Consider the following 27,973-nt stretch of genomic DNA (forward strand, 5'->3'; position numbering starts at 1 on the left):
CCACCACTCAGCCTAAAGTTGGTTTCACGGGACCACTGACTCCTCACAGGCACAGGGATAACGACGATGTAAATATATTAATAATAAATCTACCTCTCAATTCTAGAAGCTGAGGATATTTTTATTTTAAATAATATTAAAAATAACAAAGGAGCAACCTATTAGAGAATCCACAAGCCCATTCCAAATGCAATCATGTGTACAGAAGAAACAATACAATTCCCACAGAGTGGATTTTAGGGTTTATCTTATTGAAATACAAATGTCACAATAAAATATTATTAATGAAGAAAATACATTCAAGGAAGCTAACGATCTCAATGCTTTTTAAACTTTAATTCACACACGAGGACAAACTTTGCTTCTTTCAACAGATAATTGCTATAAAAATGGATACTATATTTTAGATAGCTATAGCATTTTAACAGCTTGCTAGCTGAGTTCTGTCGGAAGTAACTAGCAGCATTCATCCTGATACAAAAAAAGGAACTTCTGGTTCTTTACTGGCTGTTTCAATTCTCTTCTCTCTCTTCTGAATATCATAGTATAGTATACCTATATCTAGAGTAATATTATACACTCATTCACTCAGCAAACAGTATTGGAATACCTAACTACTATTATCAGGGGCTATTAAATGGATGATCTGAAAACAAAGATGAATAAAAACGTTCCAGCTCCAAAGGAATATAGTCTACTGGAATGCATAACAAGACAGAGTGACAAAACTGCTCATAGGTTATTTAGGCATCCTTCACCTGGTTTTTCTTTCATGAAAAATCACTTAGCAAACTGCGGCTCAAGTGCTAACATATTTACAATCTTCTTTAGTACTCAGTAACCTCTTCTTTCTCTTCTTCTCTAAGGAAGTGATAAGAATCAGCCAGCCACATGACTTTTAAACACATTGTTCAAATGGGTAATAAAGGTCACTCTGAAATTAAAACAGTAATTTCAAATATACCCCTGCAAATACATACACACAAACACATCTATCCCTAAACTATCTCGTAAGGCAGATTAAGACTTACAAGCACAAGTGTGCTTACCTTCACAGTGTTAACAAGCTGTCCATCAATATAGAGGGCTGCAGTACTGTTTTTCAGCATGCCTTTGCTCATCACCAAAACTAAATGATGCCACTGCCCCTCAACTATAAGTTCTCCACATCGAAAGCGGGCACAGCACGGGAGAATCTCATAAAAAGAAGATTCTTCACTAAAATCATCAACTAAAATAAAGAGGAGAAAGAAAAAACTCAACATCTTCATTCAAACAATTATTCATACCTAGATCTTGACTTTGTTAAAATAATATAATACTGGTATAGACAAAAATACCCTCTTCACTCAACAATGTTACCTGTAGCAACAAGTAAAACCTGGAATGTATTTTTGCTTTCTTCTGCTCAAGATACAGTTATTATTAAATAAAGTTATAAGAGTTGATGAAATAAAAAAAGACAATAAAATAAAGTTATAAGAGATGAGAAAAAGAGACTAATTGATTTTTATCTGTCATGGTCTGTTTAAAAAGGTCTTTTTAAATTCTCATTTGCCATGTATTTCATTACAGCACTGGTTGGAAAACTAAAAATTTTAATCTTGCCATATGCTCTGCTCAATGACACAATGAGCCAACTATCTGCTCTCAGGTTGTAGTTACACTGCCCTGACCCCTGCCCTATGATAGCTGGTAGTAAGGAGGTAATTTATGGAGTGGAAAGGTTTATTATATTAGTTTCATGTGTACAATATAGTGATTCAGTAATTCTGTACATTACTTAGTGCTCATCATGATAAGTGTACTGTTAATCCCTATCACCTATTTTACCCTGCCTTCCAAACCCTCCTTCTCTGGGAGCATCAGTTTGTTCTCTATAGTTAAGAGTCTGTTTCTTAGTTTATCTCTCATTGTTCCCCTCTGCTTCTTTTGTTTCTTAAATTCCACATGCATGAAATCATATGGTATATGTCTTTCTCTAACTTATTTTACTTAGCATAACACCCTCTAGCTCCAACCATATTGTTGCAAGTGGCAAGATTTCATTCTTTTCTGTGGCTGAGCAATATTCCATTGTATATACACCACCTCTTCTTTACCCATTCATCTCTTAATGGACACTTGGGTTGCTTCCATATCTTGCCTATTGTAAGTAATGCTGCTATAAACATAGGGGTGCAGAGATCTTTTTGGGTTAATATTTTTGTTTTGTTTTTCATAAATACCCAATAGTGGAATTACTGGATCATATGGAAGTTTCTGAGGAAACTTCATACTATTTTCCATAATGGCTACGTGGAAAGGTATTTTTTGATTCAAGTTTCCTGCTTCAACAGACAACTCTGATTAATTTCCTAACACTCTGCAAACATTTCCTGGCTCCCATCTATTTTCTCTCTGCTACCCAATATATTGCCTGATCATGGTAGGAAATAATGGGTCAATATTAATTCAATCTTAGTGTTAAGCTAATTAAAAATTAATTTAACTTTCCTAAACATCCAAGGGGTGGGACAACAATGGATATCCAGATGTTAAAAATTCATTCTTCCTGGGGCACCTGGGTGGCTCAGCGATTGAGCATCTGCCTTTGACTCATCCTGGGATCAAGTCCCACATCAGGCTCCCTGTGGTGAGCCCGTTTCTCCCTCTTCTTATGCCTTTGTCTCTCTCATGAATAAATAAACAAAAATCTTTTAAAAAAATTCATTCCTCCACCTACCCCCCCAAAAAAAACTTCAAAAAGAACTAATCTGTAACAATGTAACTTAAAGCAGGCCCACCATTTTTCAGGATAAGCACACACAAGTAAATACACTAAAAGTTAAAAGTGTAATTTATATGAAGAAAGAATTATAAATAAAATAAAAAAATACAATAGAGAACCACAAGCCCATTCCAAATGCAATCATGTGTACATGATAAAATACTAACTTTAATTTTTGGAATCCTAAAATATCAGTGTATACTGAAATGTCAAGATTATATTTTAAAAATGACAATACAGAATATACACCCATTCATGAGTTAAGAAAGGCACAATCTTATATTAGGTGACCTAATATAGGAACAGAATTGAAGAAACCAGGGGAAAAGCAGAGTCAAACAGTTTTGAAAAGTCTAGTTTACGGACCAAAGGATGTGAAAGAAAAGATAACAAGTATGCTCAAAACCAGGAACTCTTCTCTTTTTCTTTCCTGTTAATAGACTGAATCTTACCAGAATTGTAGATTTCACTTAAAAAATTTTCTGAATTTCATATTCTGACTCAGGCTAGGACTAAGCCATATCCAGCATATCCAGCATGTCAGGATATCTTGGTGAGCCAACTGGTTTCAGACAACTCTTAATTACCTACACATCTTAATGGGCTACAGCTGTTCAGAGGATGGATTCTTGTAGTAGTAACATCATCTATAACTAATGTATCTGTTACTTTAATTTCTAGTGATATATAGACGATGGTAGTCTTGTAAATTAAATTTTGAGAAAATGATGCAAAGTTAGAAAACATTTCCCTAGTTTACTGAAATATCACTAGATCCATTTGTTAACTTTTCTACTAACCTCTATCCCTTTTCTAAATTCTCCATTATTATTCACTTTGCTCATTATTTCCCTTTCAAGCCATCCATATTTATTTTCCTTTTCTTCTCATTCATTCATTCATTCATTCATTCACACTTCTACAAAACATTTTAAGTGTTTGGGTGGCAGGGCTTCTCAGATTACCAAAGTAATAAATCACATAGCATGTGCAATCATCTAGTTCTATTTTTGTCTAGACAAAGACAAAAATAAAGAATTAAAATCTTGGAAGTCCAGATCAGTGACAAAAAAACCAAACCGAGTAATATCTATGATGGTGGACATAAGAGGAAGGGAAGAATTTTGAAGAAAGCATAATTCAGTGAGACGTAATGAAAGGGGTGGTATTATCAAGGTAGACTTGAGGTTTTTAGCTAGGCTAACTGGTGGAGGAGGTGTCATTTACCAAGATAGGAAAATAGAGATGCAGGCTTTATAAAGTATTATATTTTGAGTTGTTTACAGAATGACTATTCATATGAAGATGTCTACTTTGCAGTTAAAATATGAAGAGAAAGCATGAGACACAGATAAATAAAAAAATTTTTAATTTCAGAATCCCTGGGATTAAAAAGACCTAAAGCTAACAAAGATAAGATTTTTTTTTTCCTCATGAAGAGAAGTTTGAATACAAAGACTAAAGATGAAATCTGGGAGAATATTAATTTTAAGGGGAAGATGGAAAAGAAAGAAGGAAGTTGTAGAAGAGAGGTCAGAGATTTGGTAAAAGAAAATGAAAGAATGCAGATAGGTCTGATTATGAGGAAAACATCAACAGGATTAAATAGAGTATCCTAATAAGAATTTTAAAGCGATTATACTATATTGATGCATACTCTGTGCTAGTTGTAAAGAATACTAGGAAAAGAGGCCTTACAACCTAATTGAGCTAACATTCAAATTAATATTCAAATACCAATCACATGTGAAGCAATACATGGTATTATTTGGTTAAAGATAAATTTAGAAAACGATAAAAAAGGTGTATTTATATTACAAATACTTATATTCAGAGCAAAGGACATTCAGTAAACTGAGACTTATATTTTACACTATTCACATCATTTAGGAAGATCTCCATGAATGCCTTGAATAAGTTCTACTGATAGTAATGTAACATTCTGGCATGTTGGAAAGAATTAGAAAATTAGATTATTAAATGCATTAAGCCTTGAAGGTAAGTGATGGATAAAGTAATTAAAATGCTATTGTGTCTAGCACAGAGTAGCACATATGGTAGGCAGGTGCTGAATGAATATTCATTAGCTAAGCAGAATTCATAGCCAATGAAAATCCTTACTAAAATACATCAAACAAGCAATCTGCTTTCCTAGCAAAAGCTGTGATTTCTTGGCAAGTAGAGAGGAATCCTTATTTTAAGAACTCTATCCATTGTTTTCTATCTAAGTCTCTTTTGAAAGTGCCTTAAAATTCACTGGTAAACAATATTCAACATTTCATATAACTTATTCTATCCTATGATAATTTAAATTGGAAAAAAATTACCAGCTGGATCTTAAAGATGAATATTATAATAAAGTTTAATACTTTCAATTACCACGAGAAGCAAAAGGAAACTGATACGAACCATAGTTTTGGAGTAGTTCCTCTTTGGTGGAAACAATCAGAGATCGGTCTTTTGCTGACAGAATGATGGCAAGGCACACATAATGCTGCTCAGAAGAATTTGCTCGGCGCACGACAGTAAGAAGTCTGACAGGGTGGTTATTTGGAGGAGAACTAAAATGTTCAATACAGAACCAGCTAGAGTAGCTTAAGCCAGATGGAGGAGGGAAGAATCTTTCACCTAAAAATAGAAAAGTAACAATGAAAGAGTTTGTGTTGATTTATATTTACATTTTATAAAGAAGGCAATAAACTCTAAATAAAATATAACCAACTAAAAAATGGAATCTCAAGAGCAAAGAAAGTTAATATTTACCAGAACCAATGCCACTGACCACAGCCCCATCGGTAAGACCCGTTGTGACGGCATTGTTTGTAGGAGCATTGTGAGGGGCCAAACTAGGCAGGAACAAGCAGCTATTAGAGAAAAGACAATGTACATATGAGAGAGATCAACTGCTTTCTTCTCTTACCACTAAACACTTACCATACTGAAATAAACTGCCTTCATCTAAGGGCAACTGGAACAAAGAGAACATGAAACAAACCTGGCTACCTAACAAGGTCCCTCCCTTCTTGTAATTATGAAAGAGTGCTGAAAGATATATTTTAAAAATCTCCAGCGGCATCATTTTTATTTTTAAAAATTTTTTTTTAAATTCAGAGTACAGGTTGCATTATGGAAAAATGCACCAATGTATAACCCTGTTCAAGACAATGCAACACTTTCATCACAGAAAAAGGTCCCTGATGCCCCTTTCCAGTGTGTTGTTTTCCTCTGTGCCGATTAGTTCGGACTACTCTGTAATATGTTTTAATCCATCATTTAATAATAACCCATGACAATGTTCTTAAAATACAATTTATAGTTTTAGACTGATGTCTAAGAATCCCACAAAAAACTAGTATAGACCTAGATCTACAGTATTAGCATTTGTGTCTGTTTTGAGGCATAGGATTTTATAAATTCTTCAAGGTTTTCTATAGATTCTTTATTGTTGCTTCTGCTACAATGGCATTTTCTGCCACTTGAAATTATTTACTCATTTGATGTGCTAGTCATTGCATATTTATAATGTATAAGGTACTAAGCTAGGTAATTGGGGGGGGAAAGGATGATGAGTAAACCCAAACACTCTTTAATCTAATTTTAATTTGCATATTACCTATAATTTATTGTACTAACTCAAAGGTGGCAAGCAGTTTCTGGAAGGGCCAAACCATAAATACTTTATGCTTTGCGGATCAGAGTCTCTGTCTTGACTACTCAACTTTGCCATCCTAGCACAAAAGCAGCCATAGACAATACATACACAATTGAGTGTGGCTGTGTTAAAATACAACTTTAGTTGCCAAAAAATAAAATTTACAAAAAAAAAAAAAATGTGGACCATGGGTCTTAGATTACAGAGTCCTATAACATATCAACTTAGCTAATAAATAATTTAAAATTAAATCTAAAAACCTTAAAATAATATGTTCGAAGAACTCAATCATTTGAGAATACATAGTATATAGTATATTTTAACTAAGTATATTTAAAACCAAAGATCTATTTGTCAAAGGCAAGTAGGAGGCATAAAATAGTATAATAAGGCTTGGCTACCTTATAAATTCCTTACCCAAACCCTTCAAGGGATGTGTCAAATTCAACAAAAGCTGGAGTAACTGATGATCCATGAAGTCTGATGTCATGTGGGGTTGTCATGGAGACCAGACACTTCACCCTAGTTAGAGGTACAGTACTTCCTTCTGCAGATTTTACCAGGCTCTTGCTTATCCGATAATGGTTATCTTCATGTAAGCTGAAAACATTATCAGAACCCAGACCTTCCATAGATGTGATCAAACTACCTGTAAGTCAAAGCAAATCTCTTGGGGAAAATATCATGGAGATTTCTAAAATAATGACTTTACAAAGTGGACTTATTTTTAAATACTTCAATTTCAATATATAATAATTTTATCTTTAAACACCAAAGCTATCATCCAGTTTTAATGTACTTTATGTTCATTTTTCAACTTAAATAACATGTATTTCCTTTTTTACTTATTACTAAAGTCATAAACACATTGCATAAATGTTGGAAACTACACAGTACAAATAAGAATCACCAGTAACCACTATCCAGGCCACTGTTACAATGTAATTTAATTATAAATTACAGATAATGATGTTTCTAAAAGCCAGATTATATTTTTTTTTCACAAAATTATTTATCTCCGAGAAGAAAGCAAAATAGTCTAGAAGATTACAATTGAAAAAAATAGGTTGTCTTTATCATAAAAATAATCAGATACATAGCAAAATCCTGCTTCTCTCTCATTTTCTCCCTACTTTTAGCTCTTCCCTTACAATTATTAAAATTAAATATGTAATCACAAAAGTATGTGAATTTAAAAATTCCTATATGCACGTAAATGGTAATAATTTCAAGAATAAAAAGACAAATTTTAAACAAACTGGTCTGTTTTTCAGGAATACATTACCAATGTAAAGAATGGAGAAGATATTCCTTCTCAAGATAAACTCCATAAAACTGGTTTCCCTCTTAAACGTACTAATAAGCATTCAGGCAACCATAAAAAAAATCTCAATATTCTCTTACAGAAAGGAACTGTTTCGTTTCTGCTCTTTGCAAAGGAAATCAGAATCCAATTCTAAAGAACTGTGTTAAGTACTAAAACAATAATAAAAATATATATATATATACATTGACAGATATGGAAAACTGCAATAATTTGTTTTCCAGTATACCGTGCTAAAACTCAAAAGATCTTAGTTTCCAAAACACAGTATTCACTAATCACTGATGATAATTCACAGGAGAAAAAATTTAGACTGAAATAACAGTTGTAGGTTGCTCAACTTTCTGGATTCTCCCCTGAAAGAACAAGGGCTTAATAAAATGATCACTACAACCTTTCAGGGAAGCTGTTCTACTTTTCTAAGTTTAATTCTTTCTTGCTTTGCTAGTAATGGTTACTTCAATCCACCTAAACAAATGCCTATCACTACGGTTCACAATTCTACACAACAAATGGTAAAGAACAGAACCCCAACAAAACTACAGAATTGGCACTGGGAGAAGTTCAGCACAATGCAGCTCTCTACTGAGGACATGCTTTTCCGTGGCTTTGATGGACTCTGTTGCCTCTTAGTGGTCCCTGCCAGACTGGGAGGCAGTGCCTGTGCTCTGCCAGTTGCCAGGCATCATGCCAGCAGCCTGATGCAAAAACTTCTCCTTTTCGGGGTTCCTCTCAGCAATCTACCGCACACCTCTCTACAAAAGTGGCCTCCATGACTACTGGCAGATCATCCTCAGTCTTCTCTGGCCCGGTTGTTGCCAGTATACTGGGAGACATCGAGGCCCACAGGTACAACCCATCTAACACCTCACTTCTAGCTCTAGGACCATCTTTCACTCAAGAGCCATAATTTGGTCATGGTCCTTTCTGCCACGTGTTTCACTGCTCCAATTTTTATTGCATTATTTGTGCTCCCTCCCCCCTGCCCTCTCAACCCTCTAGTTCTCTCATTCGTTTTCTCACACTACATTTGCTTTCTGGCCTAGATGCTATTCTCCAGGACAGTGACCTATCCCTTTTCTCACGGCCTAGCAGCAGCTGCTTGGTTTCACTTCTCTCGCTAGCCAGCCTATATTCCTTGGTGTAGCTCTTCAACTACTTTTATCAGTATTTTTAAATTCTGGTCCTCTGTGTCCTCCTGTAGCCGCTGTCCTGCAAACCCATGGCCTGCTAACAATCCAATGAACCACACTCAGTTCACGTTGCAAGGGCTACTTGAGAAAGGCAAAGAAATTATGTATCCTCCGAGCAAGAGGTATTGCCCTTTCCAAGCCAAGTGTTCCTGTGCACATAGTAATTCTCATCTTCTCTGGATCCTGCTTACATCAGTGACTCCTTTCTCACCCCAGTTGGCCCCCTCTTCAGTCAGCCAACCAAATTTTATGTTTCCTCATTTTTTTTGTTTCCTCACTTAAATAACGACAATCCCTTTTCCTTTCCTCTCCTTCACAGTGCAACTTCTTGATAAAATATTCATCCCCTACATGATTTTCATATACACAATAACCAAAAAAGGGAACTTCAAAGGTTAACTTACTTCTCATCTCTGGCTCATAACTCAGTGAACTTGGTTTGTGGACCCTATATTGTTTTAGCAGTTTTTTGTCCCAGGCACCACAATTTAATGGACTTGCCAAACGCAAAAACTCCCTGAAGAGGAGACAAAGCAGTTATTCCTTGATTGAGAGCATTACAGAATTCATAAACAAAACACAAAAAAATGGGGTTTCATGAATTGCAACAGACTACTTAAAAGTATAAAGCATTCAAAAAGTTATTATAAAATGATATGCAATGTTAATTTTATATTTGAATTACCTAGCACTGAAAAGAGCACAGAATATTGTGGGCTAAAAAATGAAATTCAAGGAGCATGTTCCCTTGAAATGTGATATACAAAAATGTAATAAACTGGAGTTACACAAGTAGGAGTCCTTCATATCCAGTCATTTATGGCATCAGGTAAAAGGAAAAAAATAAAAGAATATTTCTCTGAATTTTCAACTCCCTATAGCAGAAAAAAAAATTTTTTTTAAAGTTAGGTATCCTTTGACAGTTTTTCAGGTAGAGTACAATTTATGAGTTTATAACTTTATCGTATATGGCTTATAAACAACTCAGCTATCTGTACCATCATGAGCCCTTTTGTTCTGAAAATTCATTCACAGTGAAAACTGAGCACACACAAATGGTTGATCTGCATTGCTTAGTGTTTCCTGACTAGGCAGTATAAGTTATTCAATAAAATACTAGTATCAAGTACAAGATAGTCCCTCTGTCTCATTCATTCTCTCTACTTTTAAGGCAGCTGATTAACAAAAATGATCAGGAGAAAATCTCCATGACATTTCCAATATTTTAGGTTCCTGAATATGTCCATAAGATGATAGACAAAGTGAGGAGGGATGGTCTCATTCATCTTGGTACTGTCAAGGCCTAGTACACACTGATACAATACTGTTTAATGTTTGTCACATGGTTTATTCTTAATACATCATTATTTGGAGCCAGTTAAAAAATATAAATTGCAACCATTTTAAGAAAATTACTAAAAGCTATATTAAAAAGGAGTACTTCAGCAGAAAAAAAATTATCTTACAAAGAGAGCTTCTCATATATGATAGTGATGATATGTAAGTATATTTTTGTAATGGACAAGTTGACCTACACATTAAATCTTATATATATATATATAGGCAGCCCTGGTGGCTCAGCGGTTTAGCGTCGCCTTCGGCCCAGGGTGTGATCCTGGAGACCTGGGATCGAGTCCCACATCAGGCTCCCTGCATGGAGCCTGCTTCTCCCTCTGCCTGTCTCTGCCTCTCTCTCTCTCTCTGTGTCTCTCATGAATAAATAAATAAAATCTTTTTTAAAAAATCTATACATATATTTATTTTTTTGAGAGGGAAAGAGGGGGTAGTGGAGAGAGAGAGAATCTTAAGTCATCTTAAGTAAGCTCCACACCCAGCATGGAGCGTAATGCAGGGCTTGATCTCACAACCCTGAGATCATGACCAGAGTCAAAACCAGGAGTTGGATACTTAAGTGACTGAGCCACCCAGATGTCCGTTCCTTAAGGAAAATACTTTTTTAAATAGTTTCACCCCAGGAGCACTTGGATTGGCTCAATTGGTTAAGTGGCCGACTCATGGTTTCAGCTCAGGTCATGATTTCAGGGTTCTGGGATTGAGCCCTATGCCAGGCTCTGCGCTCACAGGGGTTTGCTGGAGATTCTCTCTCTCTCCCAATCTCTCTAAAATAAACAAACAAATCTTTTTTTTTTTTTAAGGGTTTATTCCTAAAATAGAGGACTGCTTCTCTTGCATTACTAAGATTTAAATATACATATAATAAGAAATATTATATATAGTTCATGAATGGTTAAACTGTGCAAGGTATATTCATTCATACCATAGAATACTACTAAGCAATAAAAAACTACTACTGAAAGATAACAATTTGGATGCATCTTCAAGGCATTATGGTAAGTGAAAAAGTTGATTTCTAAAGGTCACATACTACATGACTTCATTTATATAACATTCTCAAAGTAACAAAATTACAGAGATAGTAAAGAGATTAGTGGTTTCCAGAGGTTAGGAATGGTGTGGGCTGGGGGAGCGAATGTGACAATAAAGGAATAGCATCATTAGGGAGATCTGCCGTGGGCAAATAAATCTACACATGTGGTAAATAACAGAGAACTACAGAACACAAGGATATATTGTAGCAATGTCAGTTTCTTACTTTTCATGGTGTACTATAGTTACATAAGATGTAACCACTGGAGGAAAGTGGTGGAGGGGACCAGAACATCTCTGGTCTACCTTTATAACTTTCTCTAAATCTCTAAGTATTTTAAAATAAAAACATTTAAAAGCATTTCTTAAGAGTTCTTACATATAAAAAGTTCTTAAATATAAAGTAGACGCAAGTCATATAAACATAATAACATGACTTTATTTTTAAAGGAGAGTTTGCTGGATTCCAGTAGAAGGAATAACCAATGGGCAGAAACATACTCTGTTTTCTAATAACTAGACTTACCTAAGACTGACATGCCAAGCATTTTGCCCATTTTGGTTATTTTGGTTTTGTCCACATATACTTGAATATATGTCTATTAAGGCAGGCACTCCTGAATATAAAGACTCCAGGAATTGTCATTACTAATTGTGGCTTATTCGACTGTGAAAAAGAGAACATACTGACCTCAGCACCATGGGCTCCAGAGCCTGAGAGGCTAATCGCTCAAACATCCGCTGGAGAGGTGGGTGCAACGAGTGGTCCTCGTCAGCCAGTGCAGCACTGCACCGCTGCAGCAGCCGTGCATGAAGACCAGCTTCACACATGACCTGCTGGTTTCTTTCTGTATGCACCAGGGATTGTAAGATATTTGCCACAGCAAGTTGAAGATCCAGAGCATGCTAAAGTTAAAGAAATCCATGCCACCAGGGCATTCTTAGTAAAAAAGGTGACAGTCCTCTCCACATGAAGCACACCTTTTTTAATATGAAGTCTCTACATGTTTCAGATTACCTTCAGATGAATTAAGAAGCTCACTCAGAGTGATACAGCAACTTCAGAACTCAGTGAGGCAAACATTTCCTATCCTCATTTTGCTGGAAGCATACCAGCATACCTACCCTCCATGCTGGAGGTAGACTCCACTGTCTTTGAAGTCTTTTGTATTAAATGACTATATAATAGTATTTTAATTTTTATAGAAATAGTGAACACCAAGTCTTTTACATGCTAGATAAATAGCCAGTTTAAAGAAAACCCTATCATTTATATTTGTAATACTTTAGGTCTTAGAGGCCATATACCATTTTAACAAATTTGTCACTAAAGCTCCAATTCACCCAAACTCTTGACTACTGTAAGTCAAAACAGATAAATAGGCTCAAAGTGGTATCTGCAGTCATTTTTCTTTCTGCACTATTTATTAATAATTTCCACCACTAAGCAGGATTTATAAAAGAGGAAGAGAATTATTTTAGCACCTGTTGTGGTTCCATTTGTGATAAACGAATTGTATTCTAAAACATACATATCTAGCTTAAGAAAGCTAAGATTCGGGGCACCTGGGTGGCTCAGTTGGTTAAGCATCTGCTTTTGGCTCAGGTCATGATCCCAGGGTCCTGGGATCAAGTCCTGCATCAGGCTCCCTGCTCTGTGGGGAGCCTGCTTCTCCTTCCTTTGCCATTTCCCCTGCTTATGCTCTCTGGCTCTATCTGTCAAATAAATAAATAAAATCTTTAAAAAAAAAAGTTAAGAATTAAATTTTAAAATCCTATTTTTTCCTTTCCTACATTAGTATATGATATAGAATGGTTCCCCAACCGTCTGTCATTTTTGGCCACTGCCTTGCTTATACAGTCACATTCACGTCCTTTCACTTATTAAAGGTGGAAAGGAGCTAACATATCCAAGCTTACTTCTGGCTGTGTCACTGACCCAACAGAGGCCAGGAGGTCCAGCATGGCAAGCATGGCTCCAGGATGGATGATGACGGCATCAGAACTCTGGAGAGATGTAGTTGCCACATGTAGTTTCAGGTCAACAATGTTTTTAGGAGGGTAAACAGGGGGAGTTGAAACAGAATGATACGCATGCCTGTAAAAAAGAAAGAAGGGTAATTTAACATCAAAGTCCAATCAAATTCTCTGTTCAACTTCATCTCTTATATAACCTTTATCCACAGACAAGCAAAAACTTCTGTAATTCATGGTTGGGCTACAAAACACTTTAAGGTTGGGACGTAATACAGTCATATTACCAATTCTTAATGAGTCATGTATAAACAATTTAAGTATGAATTCTTCTAGGCTATGACATGTCTTTACCATTTGTTATCTGAATTGTTTCATTAAAGAAGGGCACAGGATGACTAAAGTTAACATTCTCTCTGGTATATTTGAAAGTTGCTAAGAGAGTAGATCCTAAAAGTTTTCATCACAAGGAAAACATTTTTTTTCTTGTATCTGTATGAGATTATGGATTTTTTTTTTTTGAGAGAGAGAGAACATACATGCACAAGCAACAAGGGGGGAGGGGCAAAAAGGGAGAGAATCTCAAACAGACTGTGCTAAGCATGTACATAGGCTTGATCCCATGGCCCTGAGATCATGACCTGAGCCAAAATCAAGTCGGACAATTAACCAACACAGATGCCTCGAGATGGTGATATTAACTAAACTAAACTTATTGTGGTAATCATTTTACAAACTATGTAAGGCAAGTCATTATGCTGTATAACTTAACTTATCCAAGACTGTATGTCAATTATGTTTCAATAAAACTAGAAGAAAAGAAATGACACCTGTATCAAAAGATACAACAAACACGTAAAATCACAATGATGATTAACAAAACTTTAGGTAAGGCAAAAGTTCTGATAAAATGTGATGAGGGTATAAATTAAATCAAATCCCCCCTTGATAAGATTTTCTATTTTTCGTTCTTTTTTTTGAGGGTGGGGGATGGAGGGGCAGAGGGAGAAAGAGAAACTCTAGCATGGGCCAGAGAGGGAGCTTGATCCCACAACCCTGAGATCATGACCTGAGCTGAAATCAAGAGCTGGGTGCTTAACTGACTGAGACACCCAGGCACTCCTTGATAAGATTTTCTTTTGAAATTTCCTATGTGTTTGTAACCTTTCCTCAAACCATGGGTAACATAATCAAGGACTAACAAGATCTAAGTGGCCCACTCTATACCTGGGTCAACCAGTAAGGGTTGGCTAAGAATCTTGGCTACCTGACAAGAAATAATGTTAAACATCAAGGAAGTTCTCCTTTAGCTTATTTGGAACTACAGTCCCATTCTTTTGTTTTACCCACTTACCACTGAAAATACTCCTCAGGATTTTTAAAAACTTAGAGGGCGTATTTTACATAATAAGCTTCTATGAGGTAGAAAGCCTAGCTATATCCTGAACATACCATATTTCTTCTCATCAATGATCTCCACTTTCCATTTCATACTATTCTTCTACAATTCATGAGTTTTGCACATTTTGTATCCTGGCACTAGAAAACAGATGCTTGTGGCTTCAGCCTATGGGAGCTCTTTGTTCCAATGAATTGGTTTCAGCATAATTTGTCTAATGCTGAGCTCTGTCACTGAGAGCAGTGCAGTTTCAGCTCTCTGGCACAAGAGCAGCTTGGGAAACAGATGCTTTAAGTCAGTGATTTTGTAGCAAAGATTTGGCACTGTCTTTTTTTTTTTTTTTTTTTAAAGTACCATTCTCTTTTTAACAGAGATTCTAGGAAAGTATTCAGCTTCACTTAAAAAAAAAAAGCATGTGGGCTCTCCTAGTTTATTTAAAGTCAGTATGTCCTCCACCTACACACTTTTTCAAATCTGGGTTTTTTTATGGTTTTTTTGTTTGTTTGTTTTGCTGTTTTTGTTCAGAAATATTTAATTTCTAAACTTACTAGGATAGATTTCTAAATACTTATTACCAATAGGTATCTTCTTCCTATGTTGCTTCTTTTATTCTATGAAATATTTTGGCCCATCCAGAAAATATAATTATAATGTAATAGAAATTCTCAACCATTAAGAAATTTCATAAAAACTGTTTTTCAGGGATCCTTGGGTGGCGCAGCGGTTTGGCGCCTGCCTTTGGCCCAGGGCGCGATCCTGGAGACCCGGGATCGAATCCCACATCGGGCTCCCGGTGCATGGAGCCTGCTTCTACCTCTGCCTGTGTCTCTGCCTCTCTCTCTCTCTCTGTGACTATCATAAATAAATAAAAAATTTAAAAAAAAAACTGTTTTTCATTACACATAAAAAAATAACTCAGTTTGGAGAAAAAAACCAATTCTACTTGCATATTTTAGTCACAGGCCTTCCAAAATTATTTCCAAATTCCAGATTTAATGAATACTGAATTATGGATATACCCAGGAAGGAACCTTTATGTCTCCAGAAATATAAGGTTTCCAGGTTTTCTTCCCTAATTCTTAAAATAGAGAAAAATCTCCCGATTTTACATGTCAGACAAGTGTCACAAACTCAAAGTTTCCTTGTGTCTGAATACTCCACAAGCCATAAAAACTAATACAATGTTGGTTTCTCCTTTTGCTAAAAACACATGTTTTGCCACAAGAAAAAGATGCTGGCGTAATTTGTTGAGATGTTCTAGAGATATTCTAATTCCAAAAGTTACCATATTTGCATTTGAAAATAAAAGCATTGTTTTATTAGCTTATGATTCTTGTCACTAAGCAAAACATATGTAATCTGACCAGAATGGCAACTGGAAAATGTCAACATTGACCTTATTATTATGAACAGTATTGGGACCCTCCTTGGGGTAAAACCAACCTGAAAGCCTAGTTAGAATTCTCACAGAAAGGATTCATTCAACCAGGACTATTGATTCAGTGACAGTTTCCCCTTAAGTCAGAGATATGGCATCCTTACATGTAGCTGTGTTGCAAAATGTTTTTGATCTAAGCCCTTAAATAACTCTCTATAATATGGAATAAAACTTCCCTTTGTCAAATTATCATTTAAATAAATTTGTTTAAGACTCTTCTGAACTATTGCATGATATCCTATCAGAAAATGAGGTGTAAGTCCCAGTCTAAAATAAAAGGAAAAGGAAAATATAAAGTCCACATATCTAAGAAATAGTAATACTGGAATATATTGAAATATAGGATCTACAAATAGTTTTAATACAACAACTCCACTAATATTCAAATTTCAAAATCTGAACAGACATAAAATTAATCAACACCACAGCTGAACCTCAGGATTCATTTTTAGAAAACTGCAAGAGAAGAATATATTAACATAAGACTGAAGGACTTATACTTGGTTATGAGAAAAAGGAGAAGGAACGGTATTGGTCCCAACTGTACAGACTACGATCATTTTAAATACCGGTTGCAAACAGAATCTTAAATGGATCTGAGTTGTACTCGTGTCGATCAACTGCTGGTTTTTTATATTTATAAGCTTTATATACAAGGTAGACTAGATCAGCTTAGAAAGAGATGTGTACACAGAACCAATGAAACCAAGAGCAAGGGTAGGTTTTTTTATTCATTTTTTTCAAAGGTTGGCGGTGACAAGTCTCCACAACAACATCACATTTCAACTGGTTAAACCTGATTGAGAAAACACACAGTTCCTTGCCAGTCTGTGATGTTCATTTTGGAGTAAAAGCAAAACTGGAGAATGATTCCTGGCACATTTAAAGTAAAAAGAAAAAGTACACTACTTAAAAGAGGCACTAAGTCCTCATTTCTAAATTAATTTTAATAAGACATAAGCCTGCTCTAAAAGTAAAATGTCTCTTTTACTCTAAATAATAGAATCAGATGACAATATTCTAAATGTCCCTCATATCCTCATAACATTAACACATTTTATTCTCATAAATATACTTAAAGTTGGTAATTCTAAAACCTAAAAAAAAAAAATCAAATAGCCAAAAAATTTTTATACAAAGCACAATCACATTAACATATAATTAAGCACAGACCCCCAAAACCCCACACAAATACAGATTGACTTCTGTTATAAGATCAGTACCTTTTCCTGGACAAAGCTGGTGTACCCCAGGGAGAGGGGAGAGAAGACTCACTTGTCAGGCAAGGAGGGATCTGTTCTGCACGACTACAGACACAAAACAGACAGGGCGGTTTTGAGAGGTTAGAAGAGAACACCAGGTTGGCGGCTGGTTAGTTTCACAAGAAATACCAGTAAAAGTGTACTAAGGAACATCTTCCATACTCAGCAGGAACAAGAAACAAGACCACAACACATGCACTGAGGGGAACAGAAAAGCATGCTCAAGGCAGATGCTTATTTATTAATGTTAACACTTAGTATGTTTGTTAAACAGAGGGCCATAAGCCCTGTTTTCGACAAAGAAAACTAAAAATGAGGTCTACTAATTAGGATAAGTAGAAAAGGGAAAAGAAGTTGAATCTAAATATAAAAATTTCAAACAGCTGATTCCTTGAATATTACACCATACTATGTTTCTTCTAACAGTATATGTGCATTTTTATTTTCAAGATGTTAAAAATGGGAAAACAATTTTTCTTACATCACTGTATTCTCTTATCTAAATGGTAAGGTCTAAGAAATATCATCAAGAAACAAGAAACATCTCGGTAGGTATTTCAAAGTAGATTATCTAACGGTAAAGGATATAAAAGTTATTAGAAGCTCTAGCCAAGTAGAGTTACTTGTGTTACATATGGGGGTAATATAGAAACAATTCAGTTATTTTATGAAATAAAACTACAGCAATTATTTAAAGTGATAATGCTTGGGACAGATTATTACCATGCACACTCTTACATTATGTTCAAAGTTGAGAAAACACCTGAAGAACTGAAAATAAATGATTTAGGTAAAGTGGTACTCCTATGATCTGCCTTCCAAGTCTGGAATTCCCTCATCATAGATTTTATCACAGTATATTGTAATTGTTTCTGTGTCTGTATTTAAGCTAACGGATGGCCATGTCTAAAGTAGTCTTGTGCTTGAACCTCAAGACTAGCACAATAACATGGCACACAGCAGGTGTTCATTAAGTATTTGTTTAATGAAGGCATGAATAAACAAGCCTGACAGACTCTTGAACTACCAATGTCTCTTATGGATCTATACTCTTTTACAAGGATTATGAAATGTTGAGAATAATTATGAATGCTGAAAATATATCATCTGTCTGGAAATACATATAATCATAACCATGCTCTCCTACTGATAATATATATCAATAAGTCTATTCCTAATGTTGAGAATAGACGAAAAAGGGAACAATAGTAAATACCACCATGAAAGTAAACTTTATAGAAACTTTCATTAAGTGTATCGAGAGCTAACTGACCCTAGATTTACAAATAATACACAAATATTCATGTTGAAAACCTTAACATCAGAGCAACAGTAATATTCACAAATAAGTAACAGGTAAGTAAATAAAAGGATTCATTTTCATTCTCTTTCAGGTTAACTTATAATTCAAGCTTTAATGCTGAAGTCATACAGAATACCCTTTAATTCAGAGCAAAGCCATACCTGTCAAAAGAATCTGTGGCTACTTTGTAGAGATAAATAAAGAGTTTACTGCAGTGCCGTAAAGTGGGTGACACTGTGTCCATCGAGATTACATCTTCCTCCAAAAGTCTTTGAAACGGCTGTGTGTTTGAGGGGAAGACATTCATGGGGCTTATTTTTCTTAGGTCTGAGAAGCAGCCAAGAAATCGAACGGCATCTGCCAACTTCTCATACTGAATCTCTGTTTTGAAGAAATGAGAGTTGGCTGGCTCATAGCGCATTGCTGCAGTCAATGTGCAGAACACAGTGTGGAGTAGTTCAAACACATGATTCTGGTTCACTTTCTCCCAGCCATTCTTGGGTGGTGAGCTCAAAGACCTTTCCATAGCAACAAGCAAGGACGTAATGTACACAAATCCTCCAACTTTCCTGAAAACTGTTCTTGAACGATGGCTTTCTCGAAGGACTGACAGGAGGGCCTACAGGGGATGAGAAAACAAAGGGTTTCCCTTATAATTCAAATTAAAACAATGTACATGAATGTTAAGGGAGAATATCATTTCTATGAGTATCTGAAAGGAATGTTTCTGTAATTTCCCCATTAAGCAGCCCTATGAAGCATATCAGATATTTTAGTAATTAAAAAATGACACATTACACAAAAATAGTCATATAGATCAATGGAACAGAACAGACAGCCCAGAAATAAATCCATGCTTATATGGTCAATTAATCTATGACAAAGGAGACAAGAATATACAATGGGGAAAATGGACAATGTCCACAAATGCTGCTGGGAAAAATGGACAGCTAACACTGGAAAGATTTAACTGGACTGGTTTCTTACATCATACACAAAAATAAACTCAAAATAGATTAAAGACCTAATTTTGAGACATGAAACCATAAAACTCCTGAAAAAAACAAAAAACAAAACACAGTAATTTCTTTGACATGAGCTATATAAATATTTTTCTAGATATGTCTCTTGAGGCAAGGGAAACAAAAGTAAAATTAAACCATGGGAACTATACCAAAGTAAAAACTTTTGCACAGCAAAAAGACAGCCTACTGAATGGGAGGAGATATTTGAAAATGACTTATCAGATAAGAGGTTAACATCCAAAATACATAAAGAAGTTACATATTCAATACCCCCCCCAAAAAAATACAAAAATACAATTTAAAAATGGGCAGGAGACATAAGCAGTTTTCCAAAGAAGATATACAGATGGCCAACAGACACGTGAAATACTCCACATCACTTATCCAGGGAAATACCAATCAAAACAATAATAAAATATCATCTCACACCTGTCAGAATGGCTAAAATCAAAAACACAAAAAACAACTGTTGGCAAGGATGTGAAGAAAAAGGAAACCCTTTGTGCACTCTTGGTAGGCATGCAAATTGGTATAGCCACTGTAGAAAACAGTATGGAGATCTTCAAAAAAAATTTTTTTTTTCAAAAAATTAAAAATAGAACTACCATATGATCCAATAATTCCACTCCTGGATATTTATGAAAAGAAAACAGAAACTCTAATTCAAAAAGATGCATGCACCCCTGCTTATTGAAGCATTAATTACAATAGTCAAGATACGGAAGCAATCCAAGTGCCTGTCTATAGGCGAATGGATAAATAAAATATGTGTATATATAATGGAATATTACTTAGTCATAAAAAAGAACTAGATTTTTTCAATTGCAACAACATGGATGGATATAGAGGGCATAATGTTAGTGAAATAGGTTACAGAAATACAAATGCTGTCACTTATGCATGGAATTTAAAAAACAAAACAAACAAAAAAAGAAAAACAAGAAAAAAAAGGAGACAAACAGAGTCCAATAGAACAAACTGGTGGTTGTCAAGGGGGAATGGATGAGGGGATGGGTGAGACAGGTGACAGAGATTAAGAGTACACTTATCATGATGAAAATTGAGAAATGTATATAACTGAATAATTATACTATACATTTGAAACTAATAACACCGTATATTAATTTATACTTCAATTAAAAGATGTCACATTAGAGGCAGAAGATCAGTGTTAGGAAACACTGCCACATACTTCTTGGCAGATTAAGGCTATACCCAAAAGCTGATGGAAAAGCTTTTCCTTTGTCTTTGATGGATATCAATGAATTCAGTGATTTTTACAAAGCAATTATATTAAATGAGTAAAATAAATATTCTAGTATAATTTTTATACTACTATGAACACTTATGACTGTGTATGTATACAAACTGATTTATTCTAGGAAAGATCAGAAGTCAGGGCAGCCAAGACCTAAAAGTATTTGAATTCATACAAAACAACCATATCCTGATGCTTTGGAAAGAGGAGTATCTTCAGGGGACTTATAGGCATTCTCTCTTGCAAAGTCAATATAATCTGATGGCTGAAGGCATGTTCTTGCCCAGAATAGCTAGAAGTCCTATGAAATAAAACCTGAAGGTCAAACAAGTAAAACAGTCTTTCAGAACTATCAGTTATTTTCTGAACTATCATACTTTTAACTTAGTTTATTATTAAAAATAACACATTATAGAATTACCTAACATTGTATGGGCCCTTACTTTGGATAAGGTACTTCTTCAAATTATGTATCAGCTTAGTTAAATCTCTCCATAATCCTATGTATTACCCCCACATGATAGTTAAACGCAGTTCAACATGGTTAATTAACTTGCCAAAGATTGTACGACTTACACAATGGCAATGGGAAGATATGATGTACAATGATGTACCTACTTGTGCACTTAACTACAACACTACTGCCCCAAACAGCAACCTGAATTTTTTGCTGACACATGCGCTTCTTTTCCTTCTGTTTCAGCTACTGGAACAACATGGTATCTAATGTTACTTAAGACATCATGTGTAATGTCCCCAATCATTACATTTGAAAAGGCCATTTTATTAAAATACCTCATATTACTAATGGTACATGATGAAGGGAAAGGCCAAATATTAATAAATATAATTACCCTTTTGAAATATAGTGCTTCAGAAATTGAGATATTATACATAGAATGCCTTATTTTTTTAAAAAAAATATGCAATCTGTATAAATAAAAATCTAAACTCCAATGCATTCCTTCCATTATTCTGCCAATAATTTTCATTTTAATAGGATTTAATAGTACAGTTTCCCTATCTTGTCAAATTTAATAAACTGTATTTATACTTTCAATATCAACTTTTTTCTTCTTTTTAAACATTTTATCACCTAGCCTGGAGATTAAATGCAAGGGCTTGAATTAGAATGCTTGGGTTGAAATTCTGAATCCGATGTTATATTTTTGGAATTTTATGTGCCAGTTGTTAAAACACGGCATGATTAAAAATTAAGTTCTATAAATCTACAACTAAATAAATTATGTAAAAAACAAAAACAGTAAATACAGAAACTCATCACTTCCAAGTTATTTTATGTATTTTACTATTACCTATACTCTTAAGATACTACATAACAGGGTGCTATCATCCATCTCTTTCCAAACCACATCCAGAAACACATTAGCTGCCTGAAATAGGTCATAGTGGCAGTATTTACACCATGGAAATCAGTAAATACAACACATGAGGACCTCTCTCCTGCCCTCCTCCAGTCGGAGAGTCAGTTATTACCATTACAGAATAACAATGAGTTAATATTACAGGTCAGCTCATTACCTCTTGTTGGCTTTATCTAACAATGTTTTACAAATCCAATTAAAAAGGTATTTTTAATCAAGAAAGAAGGAAAATGTATGTTAAAAAAGCTGGCACCTTAAAATCTCTGGAAGGCACTTGTTTTTTTGTTTTCCTGAACAATACTTTCAAATATACAAGTATTCCCTAATATTGATAGGCTATAGACTTCCTTCTCATCTGTGAGATAAGTTGTGGTCAGATTATGTTTTAAAATAAAATGTATATTCAAAATTATTATACACAATCAAAACAGGATGAAATATACAATAGTATAAAGAATAAAAACTTCTTACTGATGAGAAAATCACTGAAAAAAGCAAAAGTTAATAAAACAAAATATGAGATTCTAGAAAGCAGCTATATTTGCTGTGATATCTGTGCCAAGGATGGGGCAAGGGGGCAAGGGGTGGATATCAGAGGGGAAGGAAACGGCTCCCTTGAGGGCTTTGGAGACTGGAAAAGACACTAGCTTTTCTTTTACTATTATGATTTTGACATAATCTTAGACTTGAAGAAAAACTACAAGAATAGCTTATGATAATTTTAAGTCATTTAAAAATAACCACGTATTTTAATGGTACGAGAGTAGTAACAACACACTTATTAAATTTACCCTTAAAATGTCAGTCTTCAACTGCAATTCTGTTGGTGGGGCTGAATGCATTAAGCCCAGGAGAGTGCCCATGTCATCCTCCCCATTTGGAGAAAGCACCAACTGCTGGATAATCATCAGGGCATGCTGCCGGCACTGTGGGTACTTCACTATATTATGTGCACATCTCGCACCTCCAAATTCTCGGAAAATTCCTTGAAAGAGAAAAAAGAACAACATGGGTTAACTTAAAACATTCTAAGACAATTCAGATGGAATAAAATTTTATCTTCTTGTAGAAAGGATAACTGAAAAGAATGTAAATAAAACCCACCCAGGCATTTCACCTTTTAAATCAGCACACAAAACTGCACTGTAGGATGTCGGCAAAGGCATAAACAAATTCTCTCTTGATTTCCTTAATGAAAGATTAATGCCCTAATATGTCCACCATGTTCAAATTCTACAAATCTAGAACATTCAGAAATTTCACAGGTAGGTACTAAGAGATTCAATATTTTTATGTAAAGGCTTTTAGTTTAACAATATTGAAAATTAAATTATGTAAAAAGCTTTCAGGTGAACAACAACCCATAAATGAGGTTAAACTGAATAGGCATCCAAAGTAGTAGCAAAAAAGGAGTGGAATAAATATTCTTAAATGAGAAAAATTATAAGGAACTAAACTTTTTGGTGAAATAGAGAACACAAACAAACAAACAAAAAGACAAACTCTATAATAAAAAGCATCAGTCCCTGTACCACTCCAAAGACTTTCATAGACTGACTTATTTAATCTTCATGCTGTACTGTACAGATGAGGAAATGAGACACAGAGAAGTTTGGTAACATGGCCAAGGTCATCCAGCTAACAAATGACAGAGCAGGACTGATGCCTACATGGACCAACTTTAAAGCTTTAGACTTTTAGAGTACCCTGTATATGTCACTATTACAATAGTCTATATCAAACAGTTTAGTGTTATATGTTTGTATATTTGGTCCCCCATTAAACTTAGGATTTTCTTCTAGGCTGTATTTCTTTCTTTCTTTTATTTTTAAAGATTTATTTTTATTTATTTATGATAGACAGAGAGAGAGAGAGAGAGACAGGCAGAGACACAGGCAGAAGGAGAAGCAGGCTCCATGCCGGGAGCCCGATGCGGGACTCGATCCTGGGACTCCAGGATCGCGCCCCGGGCCAAAGGCAGGTGCGAAACTGCTGAGCCACCCAGGGATCCCCTTCTAGGCTGTATTTCAATAAATATTTCCTGAGTGAAAAGATGTCAGTGCATTTTGCTATAGTGGCTACTGTCCTATGTAATGACTTTTTATTTGCAAACTTTAAGAATTATATGATTCTCAAATGAGTGTAAGTCCTGTGCTGAGATTTAGCACATGGAAAGCCATGTGTACTTACTAACTGTGGCCAGTTAGTGCCCATTACATAATCATAATGGCTAATATTTTCTGAACACTTACCATGAGCAAAGCATTGTCCAAGTGCCCAAGATCACACACTTAAGTAACATCTTTCTTAATAAGGAAAGATAGTCAATAAGAAAAGAACTTTGTGAAAACGTATGGCACTCTGGGAGATGTGTTAAGTGACTTGTAGTCACACAGAGTAAGCTCTCCACTCTCCTCCAATAGTCCAATAGAACTATCCAGTCCCTCTTGAATAATACCATGTCATGTCATCAAAAGATAATCTGCCAAAGAAATTCTTGATAGTACAAGAATTTATCCTTCTAAGGATAAATCCTTCGAAGTCAACTAAACCTAGCTTAGTTACTGGAAATGAGGAGATTATGCTTTATACCACAGTCAAAATGTTAACAGCATACCCATTAAACTTCACCATACTTATTATTTAAACGACCTACTAAATTCATTCAATTCTGTCTTGGCATTTGCCAAAACTATATTTAAGTAATGATATATAATTACATGTTGACATCTTTTCCATTAGGTTATAATTCCTTCAGGGCAAGAATGATCTCTGTTTCTCTAACATCTAGCATGGTGCCTAGGACACACAATAGATTTTAAATATGTTGAATACTGAGTTCCTTTGCATTTAGGCAAACAGGCAATGCATTTGTTCACTAGTTCATTTTTTCGTTTGTTCATTCTTTCATTCATTTGTGGCTTCCTGTAACACTTAAAATACAATTTATGTTCCTTGGCAGGGCCTAAAAGGTTCTATATGATGTGAGCCCAGGCTACTCATCTCAATTCACCTCCCCATTACTTACTCTTCTCAAATTATATTGACATTGTTGCCTGAGATGTTTCTGATGTTAGCTAAAATGTCAAGTGATCCTTTTTTTAAGAGCAAGGGTGATATTTTATAAATACAAATGGACTGTCTGTTAATGACAGAAAAGGACTGAAGAGAAGTTGAAACAAAAGATAAAGATTTAATAAATCCAATTTACCTGGGAGAGGCAAGTTTTAATACAGAATAATTTTTCAATAATTCCTTAAAGTGTAATACTCTAACCTGAATTACTAAAAATTAAGAAAATCACCAAAGGAAGCAGATATTTTAGAAAATATTTAAGTAAAGTCATTCGACCAGAAGTCTATATTATGTAAATCTAAAAATAGAAAAAGACAACTTCAAAAACAAGGCACACTACAAAAAGCAATAAAATATAAGAACATATTATGAAATAATAAAATAATGTTATATATTTTGTAAATAAACTTATAAAGGTCAAAAGTATTGTATTTCTAGATATGACAGTACCATCACTGAATCAACAGTTTTTTCTGTAAGTGACAAGAACATCTCAGAAGCAAGAGTCATTAGAGAAGACAAAACCAGACATAATGCTCTCCCAAAGAATTTGTGAGTAGCCTGTGTAGTCACCTGCATTTGTGTTTGATCCTTGGAGCAGCACTGTCAAGGTCTCCATAACCAACAAAGCCAGATGTTTTTGGTCTTCAATTGAACTATTATTTCTTGAGTCCCCTAGAAAAAAAAAGATGAAAGGTTCAAAGAACAAAAGCTATAAGCTTACCTTTTTTTTTTTCTTGATTAGGTTTTGTTTTAATAATTTATTATTTCTTACTATTCACTTTTACCACTAATACAGCTGATATAATACAACCTTTCAAAAAGATGTATGTTTCCATCAGCTACCAAAAGTAAGGCCAAAATCAGTGTTTACAGATTTTATTTCGGTGTGGCTAGAAAGTTACAGCTGTCTAACAAATAGGAAAAAGGAAAGGTCAGCGCTGGGTGATGTACTGAAGTGGGGAATCACGATATTACACACCTGAAACTAATATGTTAGCTGAAATTAAAATAGAACTTTAAAAAATAAAAAAAGGGAAGATGCCAAAGTTAAATATATTCTTCTTACAAAGGTTTTCCTAATCAAGGTGAAGGTTAACAGGAGAAAGCTAAGATTTTAAGGCACTATTTATGAATATTCTATCTATTCAAACTGCATTAATTCATTAAGCATATGTAATAGTTACTAAGTGCCAGATACTACCATTCTTTTATCAGATTTAAAAGGATGAAAAATATCACATTTAAGGTACTTTAAATGATAATATATGTAAATGTACATAACTTGACTAAAAAAAGTTTTTTTTTTTTTTTTTTTTTTTGCTATCTATAATTTAAAATATTTTGAGGGACCTAAACATCCCAATTGTTTCCAGGATCTTTTAAAATTCCCTCTTAGAAGCAGAAAGTGGCACTTATGAGTCATGTGGACCATAAAGGTTTCCCTCAATTTTTGCCTTAAATTCTTTTCCACTACAATGACATATATCTAAGCGCCTGTCCTCTCCCAATTCTGTAACAGAGGTTGAATGGACAAGTTAACTGTGGGAAATATTCACAAGAATATTACCATAATGTACATTAAGTCATTCAAATCAACAGCCAAATAAAAAGCAAAACATGAACAAAACACCCTGCCCAAACCCCTTTGTCAAACAAAAGTGAAATCATAGAAAATGCTTTACCTTGTTCATTTAGTGCCTGAGTTGGATCCTTCAAGAGGGCAGCATATTTGTGCAAAAGGTTTACCATGACCTCCAGAAGGCCCACCTCCCTGAACACATCTTTAAATATGTAGTCATGTCGTGTAAACTTAAGGAGTGTCTTCATTGCAATAATGCTACAGTGGTAAGAAGAGCTAGATTTTAAGAGGATGCTAACACTAATGAGTTCTTTACAAGGGATATAATTTAAGCTAAAAACGACGAATTCCAACATCTCAAAGTATTTGCTTTGTACTTCTGGGAGTTTAGAAATCTTTTCTGCAAACTGTGACAGTGTGTGCTGTGACTCGAGTATGAAGTAATTGGCATTGTCGGCCATGTAAATATTTGTGATGGCATCGAGGATAATTTGGGCAAGGAAGTTGGTTTTTGCTTTTAAAAATGCATTCTGAAGAACTGCAAAGGCTTGGATGTTTCTCACACTGTGACCTAAAATGGAAAACAAGAACACAAAAGTAGGTGCTACATGGTATTTTAATCATGGCAAAGTAGTCTATTTAAACAGATTATAACATTTATCAACTATTTACAAAGAACATATCTTGTTTTCAAAATAAGTTCTGTTTTTCTCCATCTGACTTTAGTCATTTAATTAAAAACAATGTTGATTAAACTTTTAACGCATTATTATGAATATCCAATTCAAGAATTGTTATATATTGATTGAAACAGTAGGCTGTTTTACAGAGAATAAATCATATTATGTAAGTCTAGCTTTCTGAGTTTGGAAATGTGCAGGGATTTCACTTTTTATTATTTGTAAGATGGACCTTGACTATAAGAACAGTTACGTCTCATTAAAA

The 27,973-nt window shown here is 34.7% G+C and overlaps 1 protein-coding gene across 9 annotated transcripts in view; it reads right to left on the minus strand.

Moving 5' to 3' along the window:
• Positions 1-27,973, minus strand: part of WDFY3 (WD repeat and FYVE domain containing 3) — a 234,280-nt gene that overhangs the window by 109,186 nt on the left and 97,121 nt on the right. For 8 of the 9 annotated variants that reach the window (XM_072810775.1, XM_072810774.1, XM_072810770.1 and 5 more), the window contains 12 exons: positions 27,132-27,599; positions 26,020-26,121; positions 23,163-23,356; positions 18,865-19,322; positions 17,362-17,445; positions 13,248-13,425; positions 12,019-12,233; positions 9,344-9,456; positions 6,840-7,071; positions 5,534-5,634; positions 5,180-5,398; positions 1,050-1,231 (listed from right to left, as the gene is read on the minus strand). In XM_072810775.1, the coding sequence (XP_072666876.1) occupies positions 1,050-1,231; positions 5,180-5,398; positions 5,534-5,634; positions 6,840-7,071; positions 9,344-9,456; positions 12,019-12,233; positions 13,248-13,425; positions 17,362-17,445; positions 18,865-19,322; positions 23,163-23,356; positions 26,020-26,121; positions 27,132-27,599 (2,546 nt within the window). The remainder of the gene's footprint in view (positions 1-1,049; positions 1,232-5,179; positions 5,399-5,533; positions 5,635-6,839; positions 7,072-9,343; positions 9,457-12,018; positions 12,234-13,247; positions 13,426-17,361; positions 17,446-18,864; positions 19,323-23,162; positions 23,357-26,019; positions 26,122-27,131; positions 27,600-27,973) is intronic. The other variant, XM_072810772.1, reaches the window with a different exon arrangement.

The sequence above is a fragment of the Canis lupus genome, chromosome 33 (assembly GCF_048164855.1).
Source record: "Canis lupus baileyi chromosome 33, mCanLup2.hap1, whole genome shotgun sequence".
In the NCBI taxonomy this organism is placed as follows: domain Eukaryota; kingdom Metazoa; phylum Chordata; class Mammalia; order Carnivora; family Canidae; genus Canis; species Canis lupus.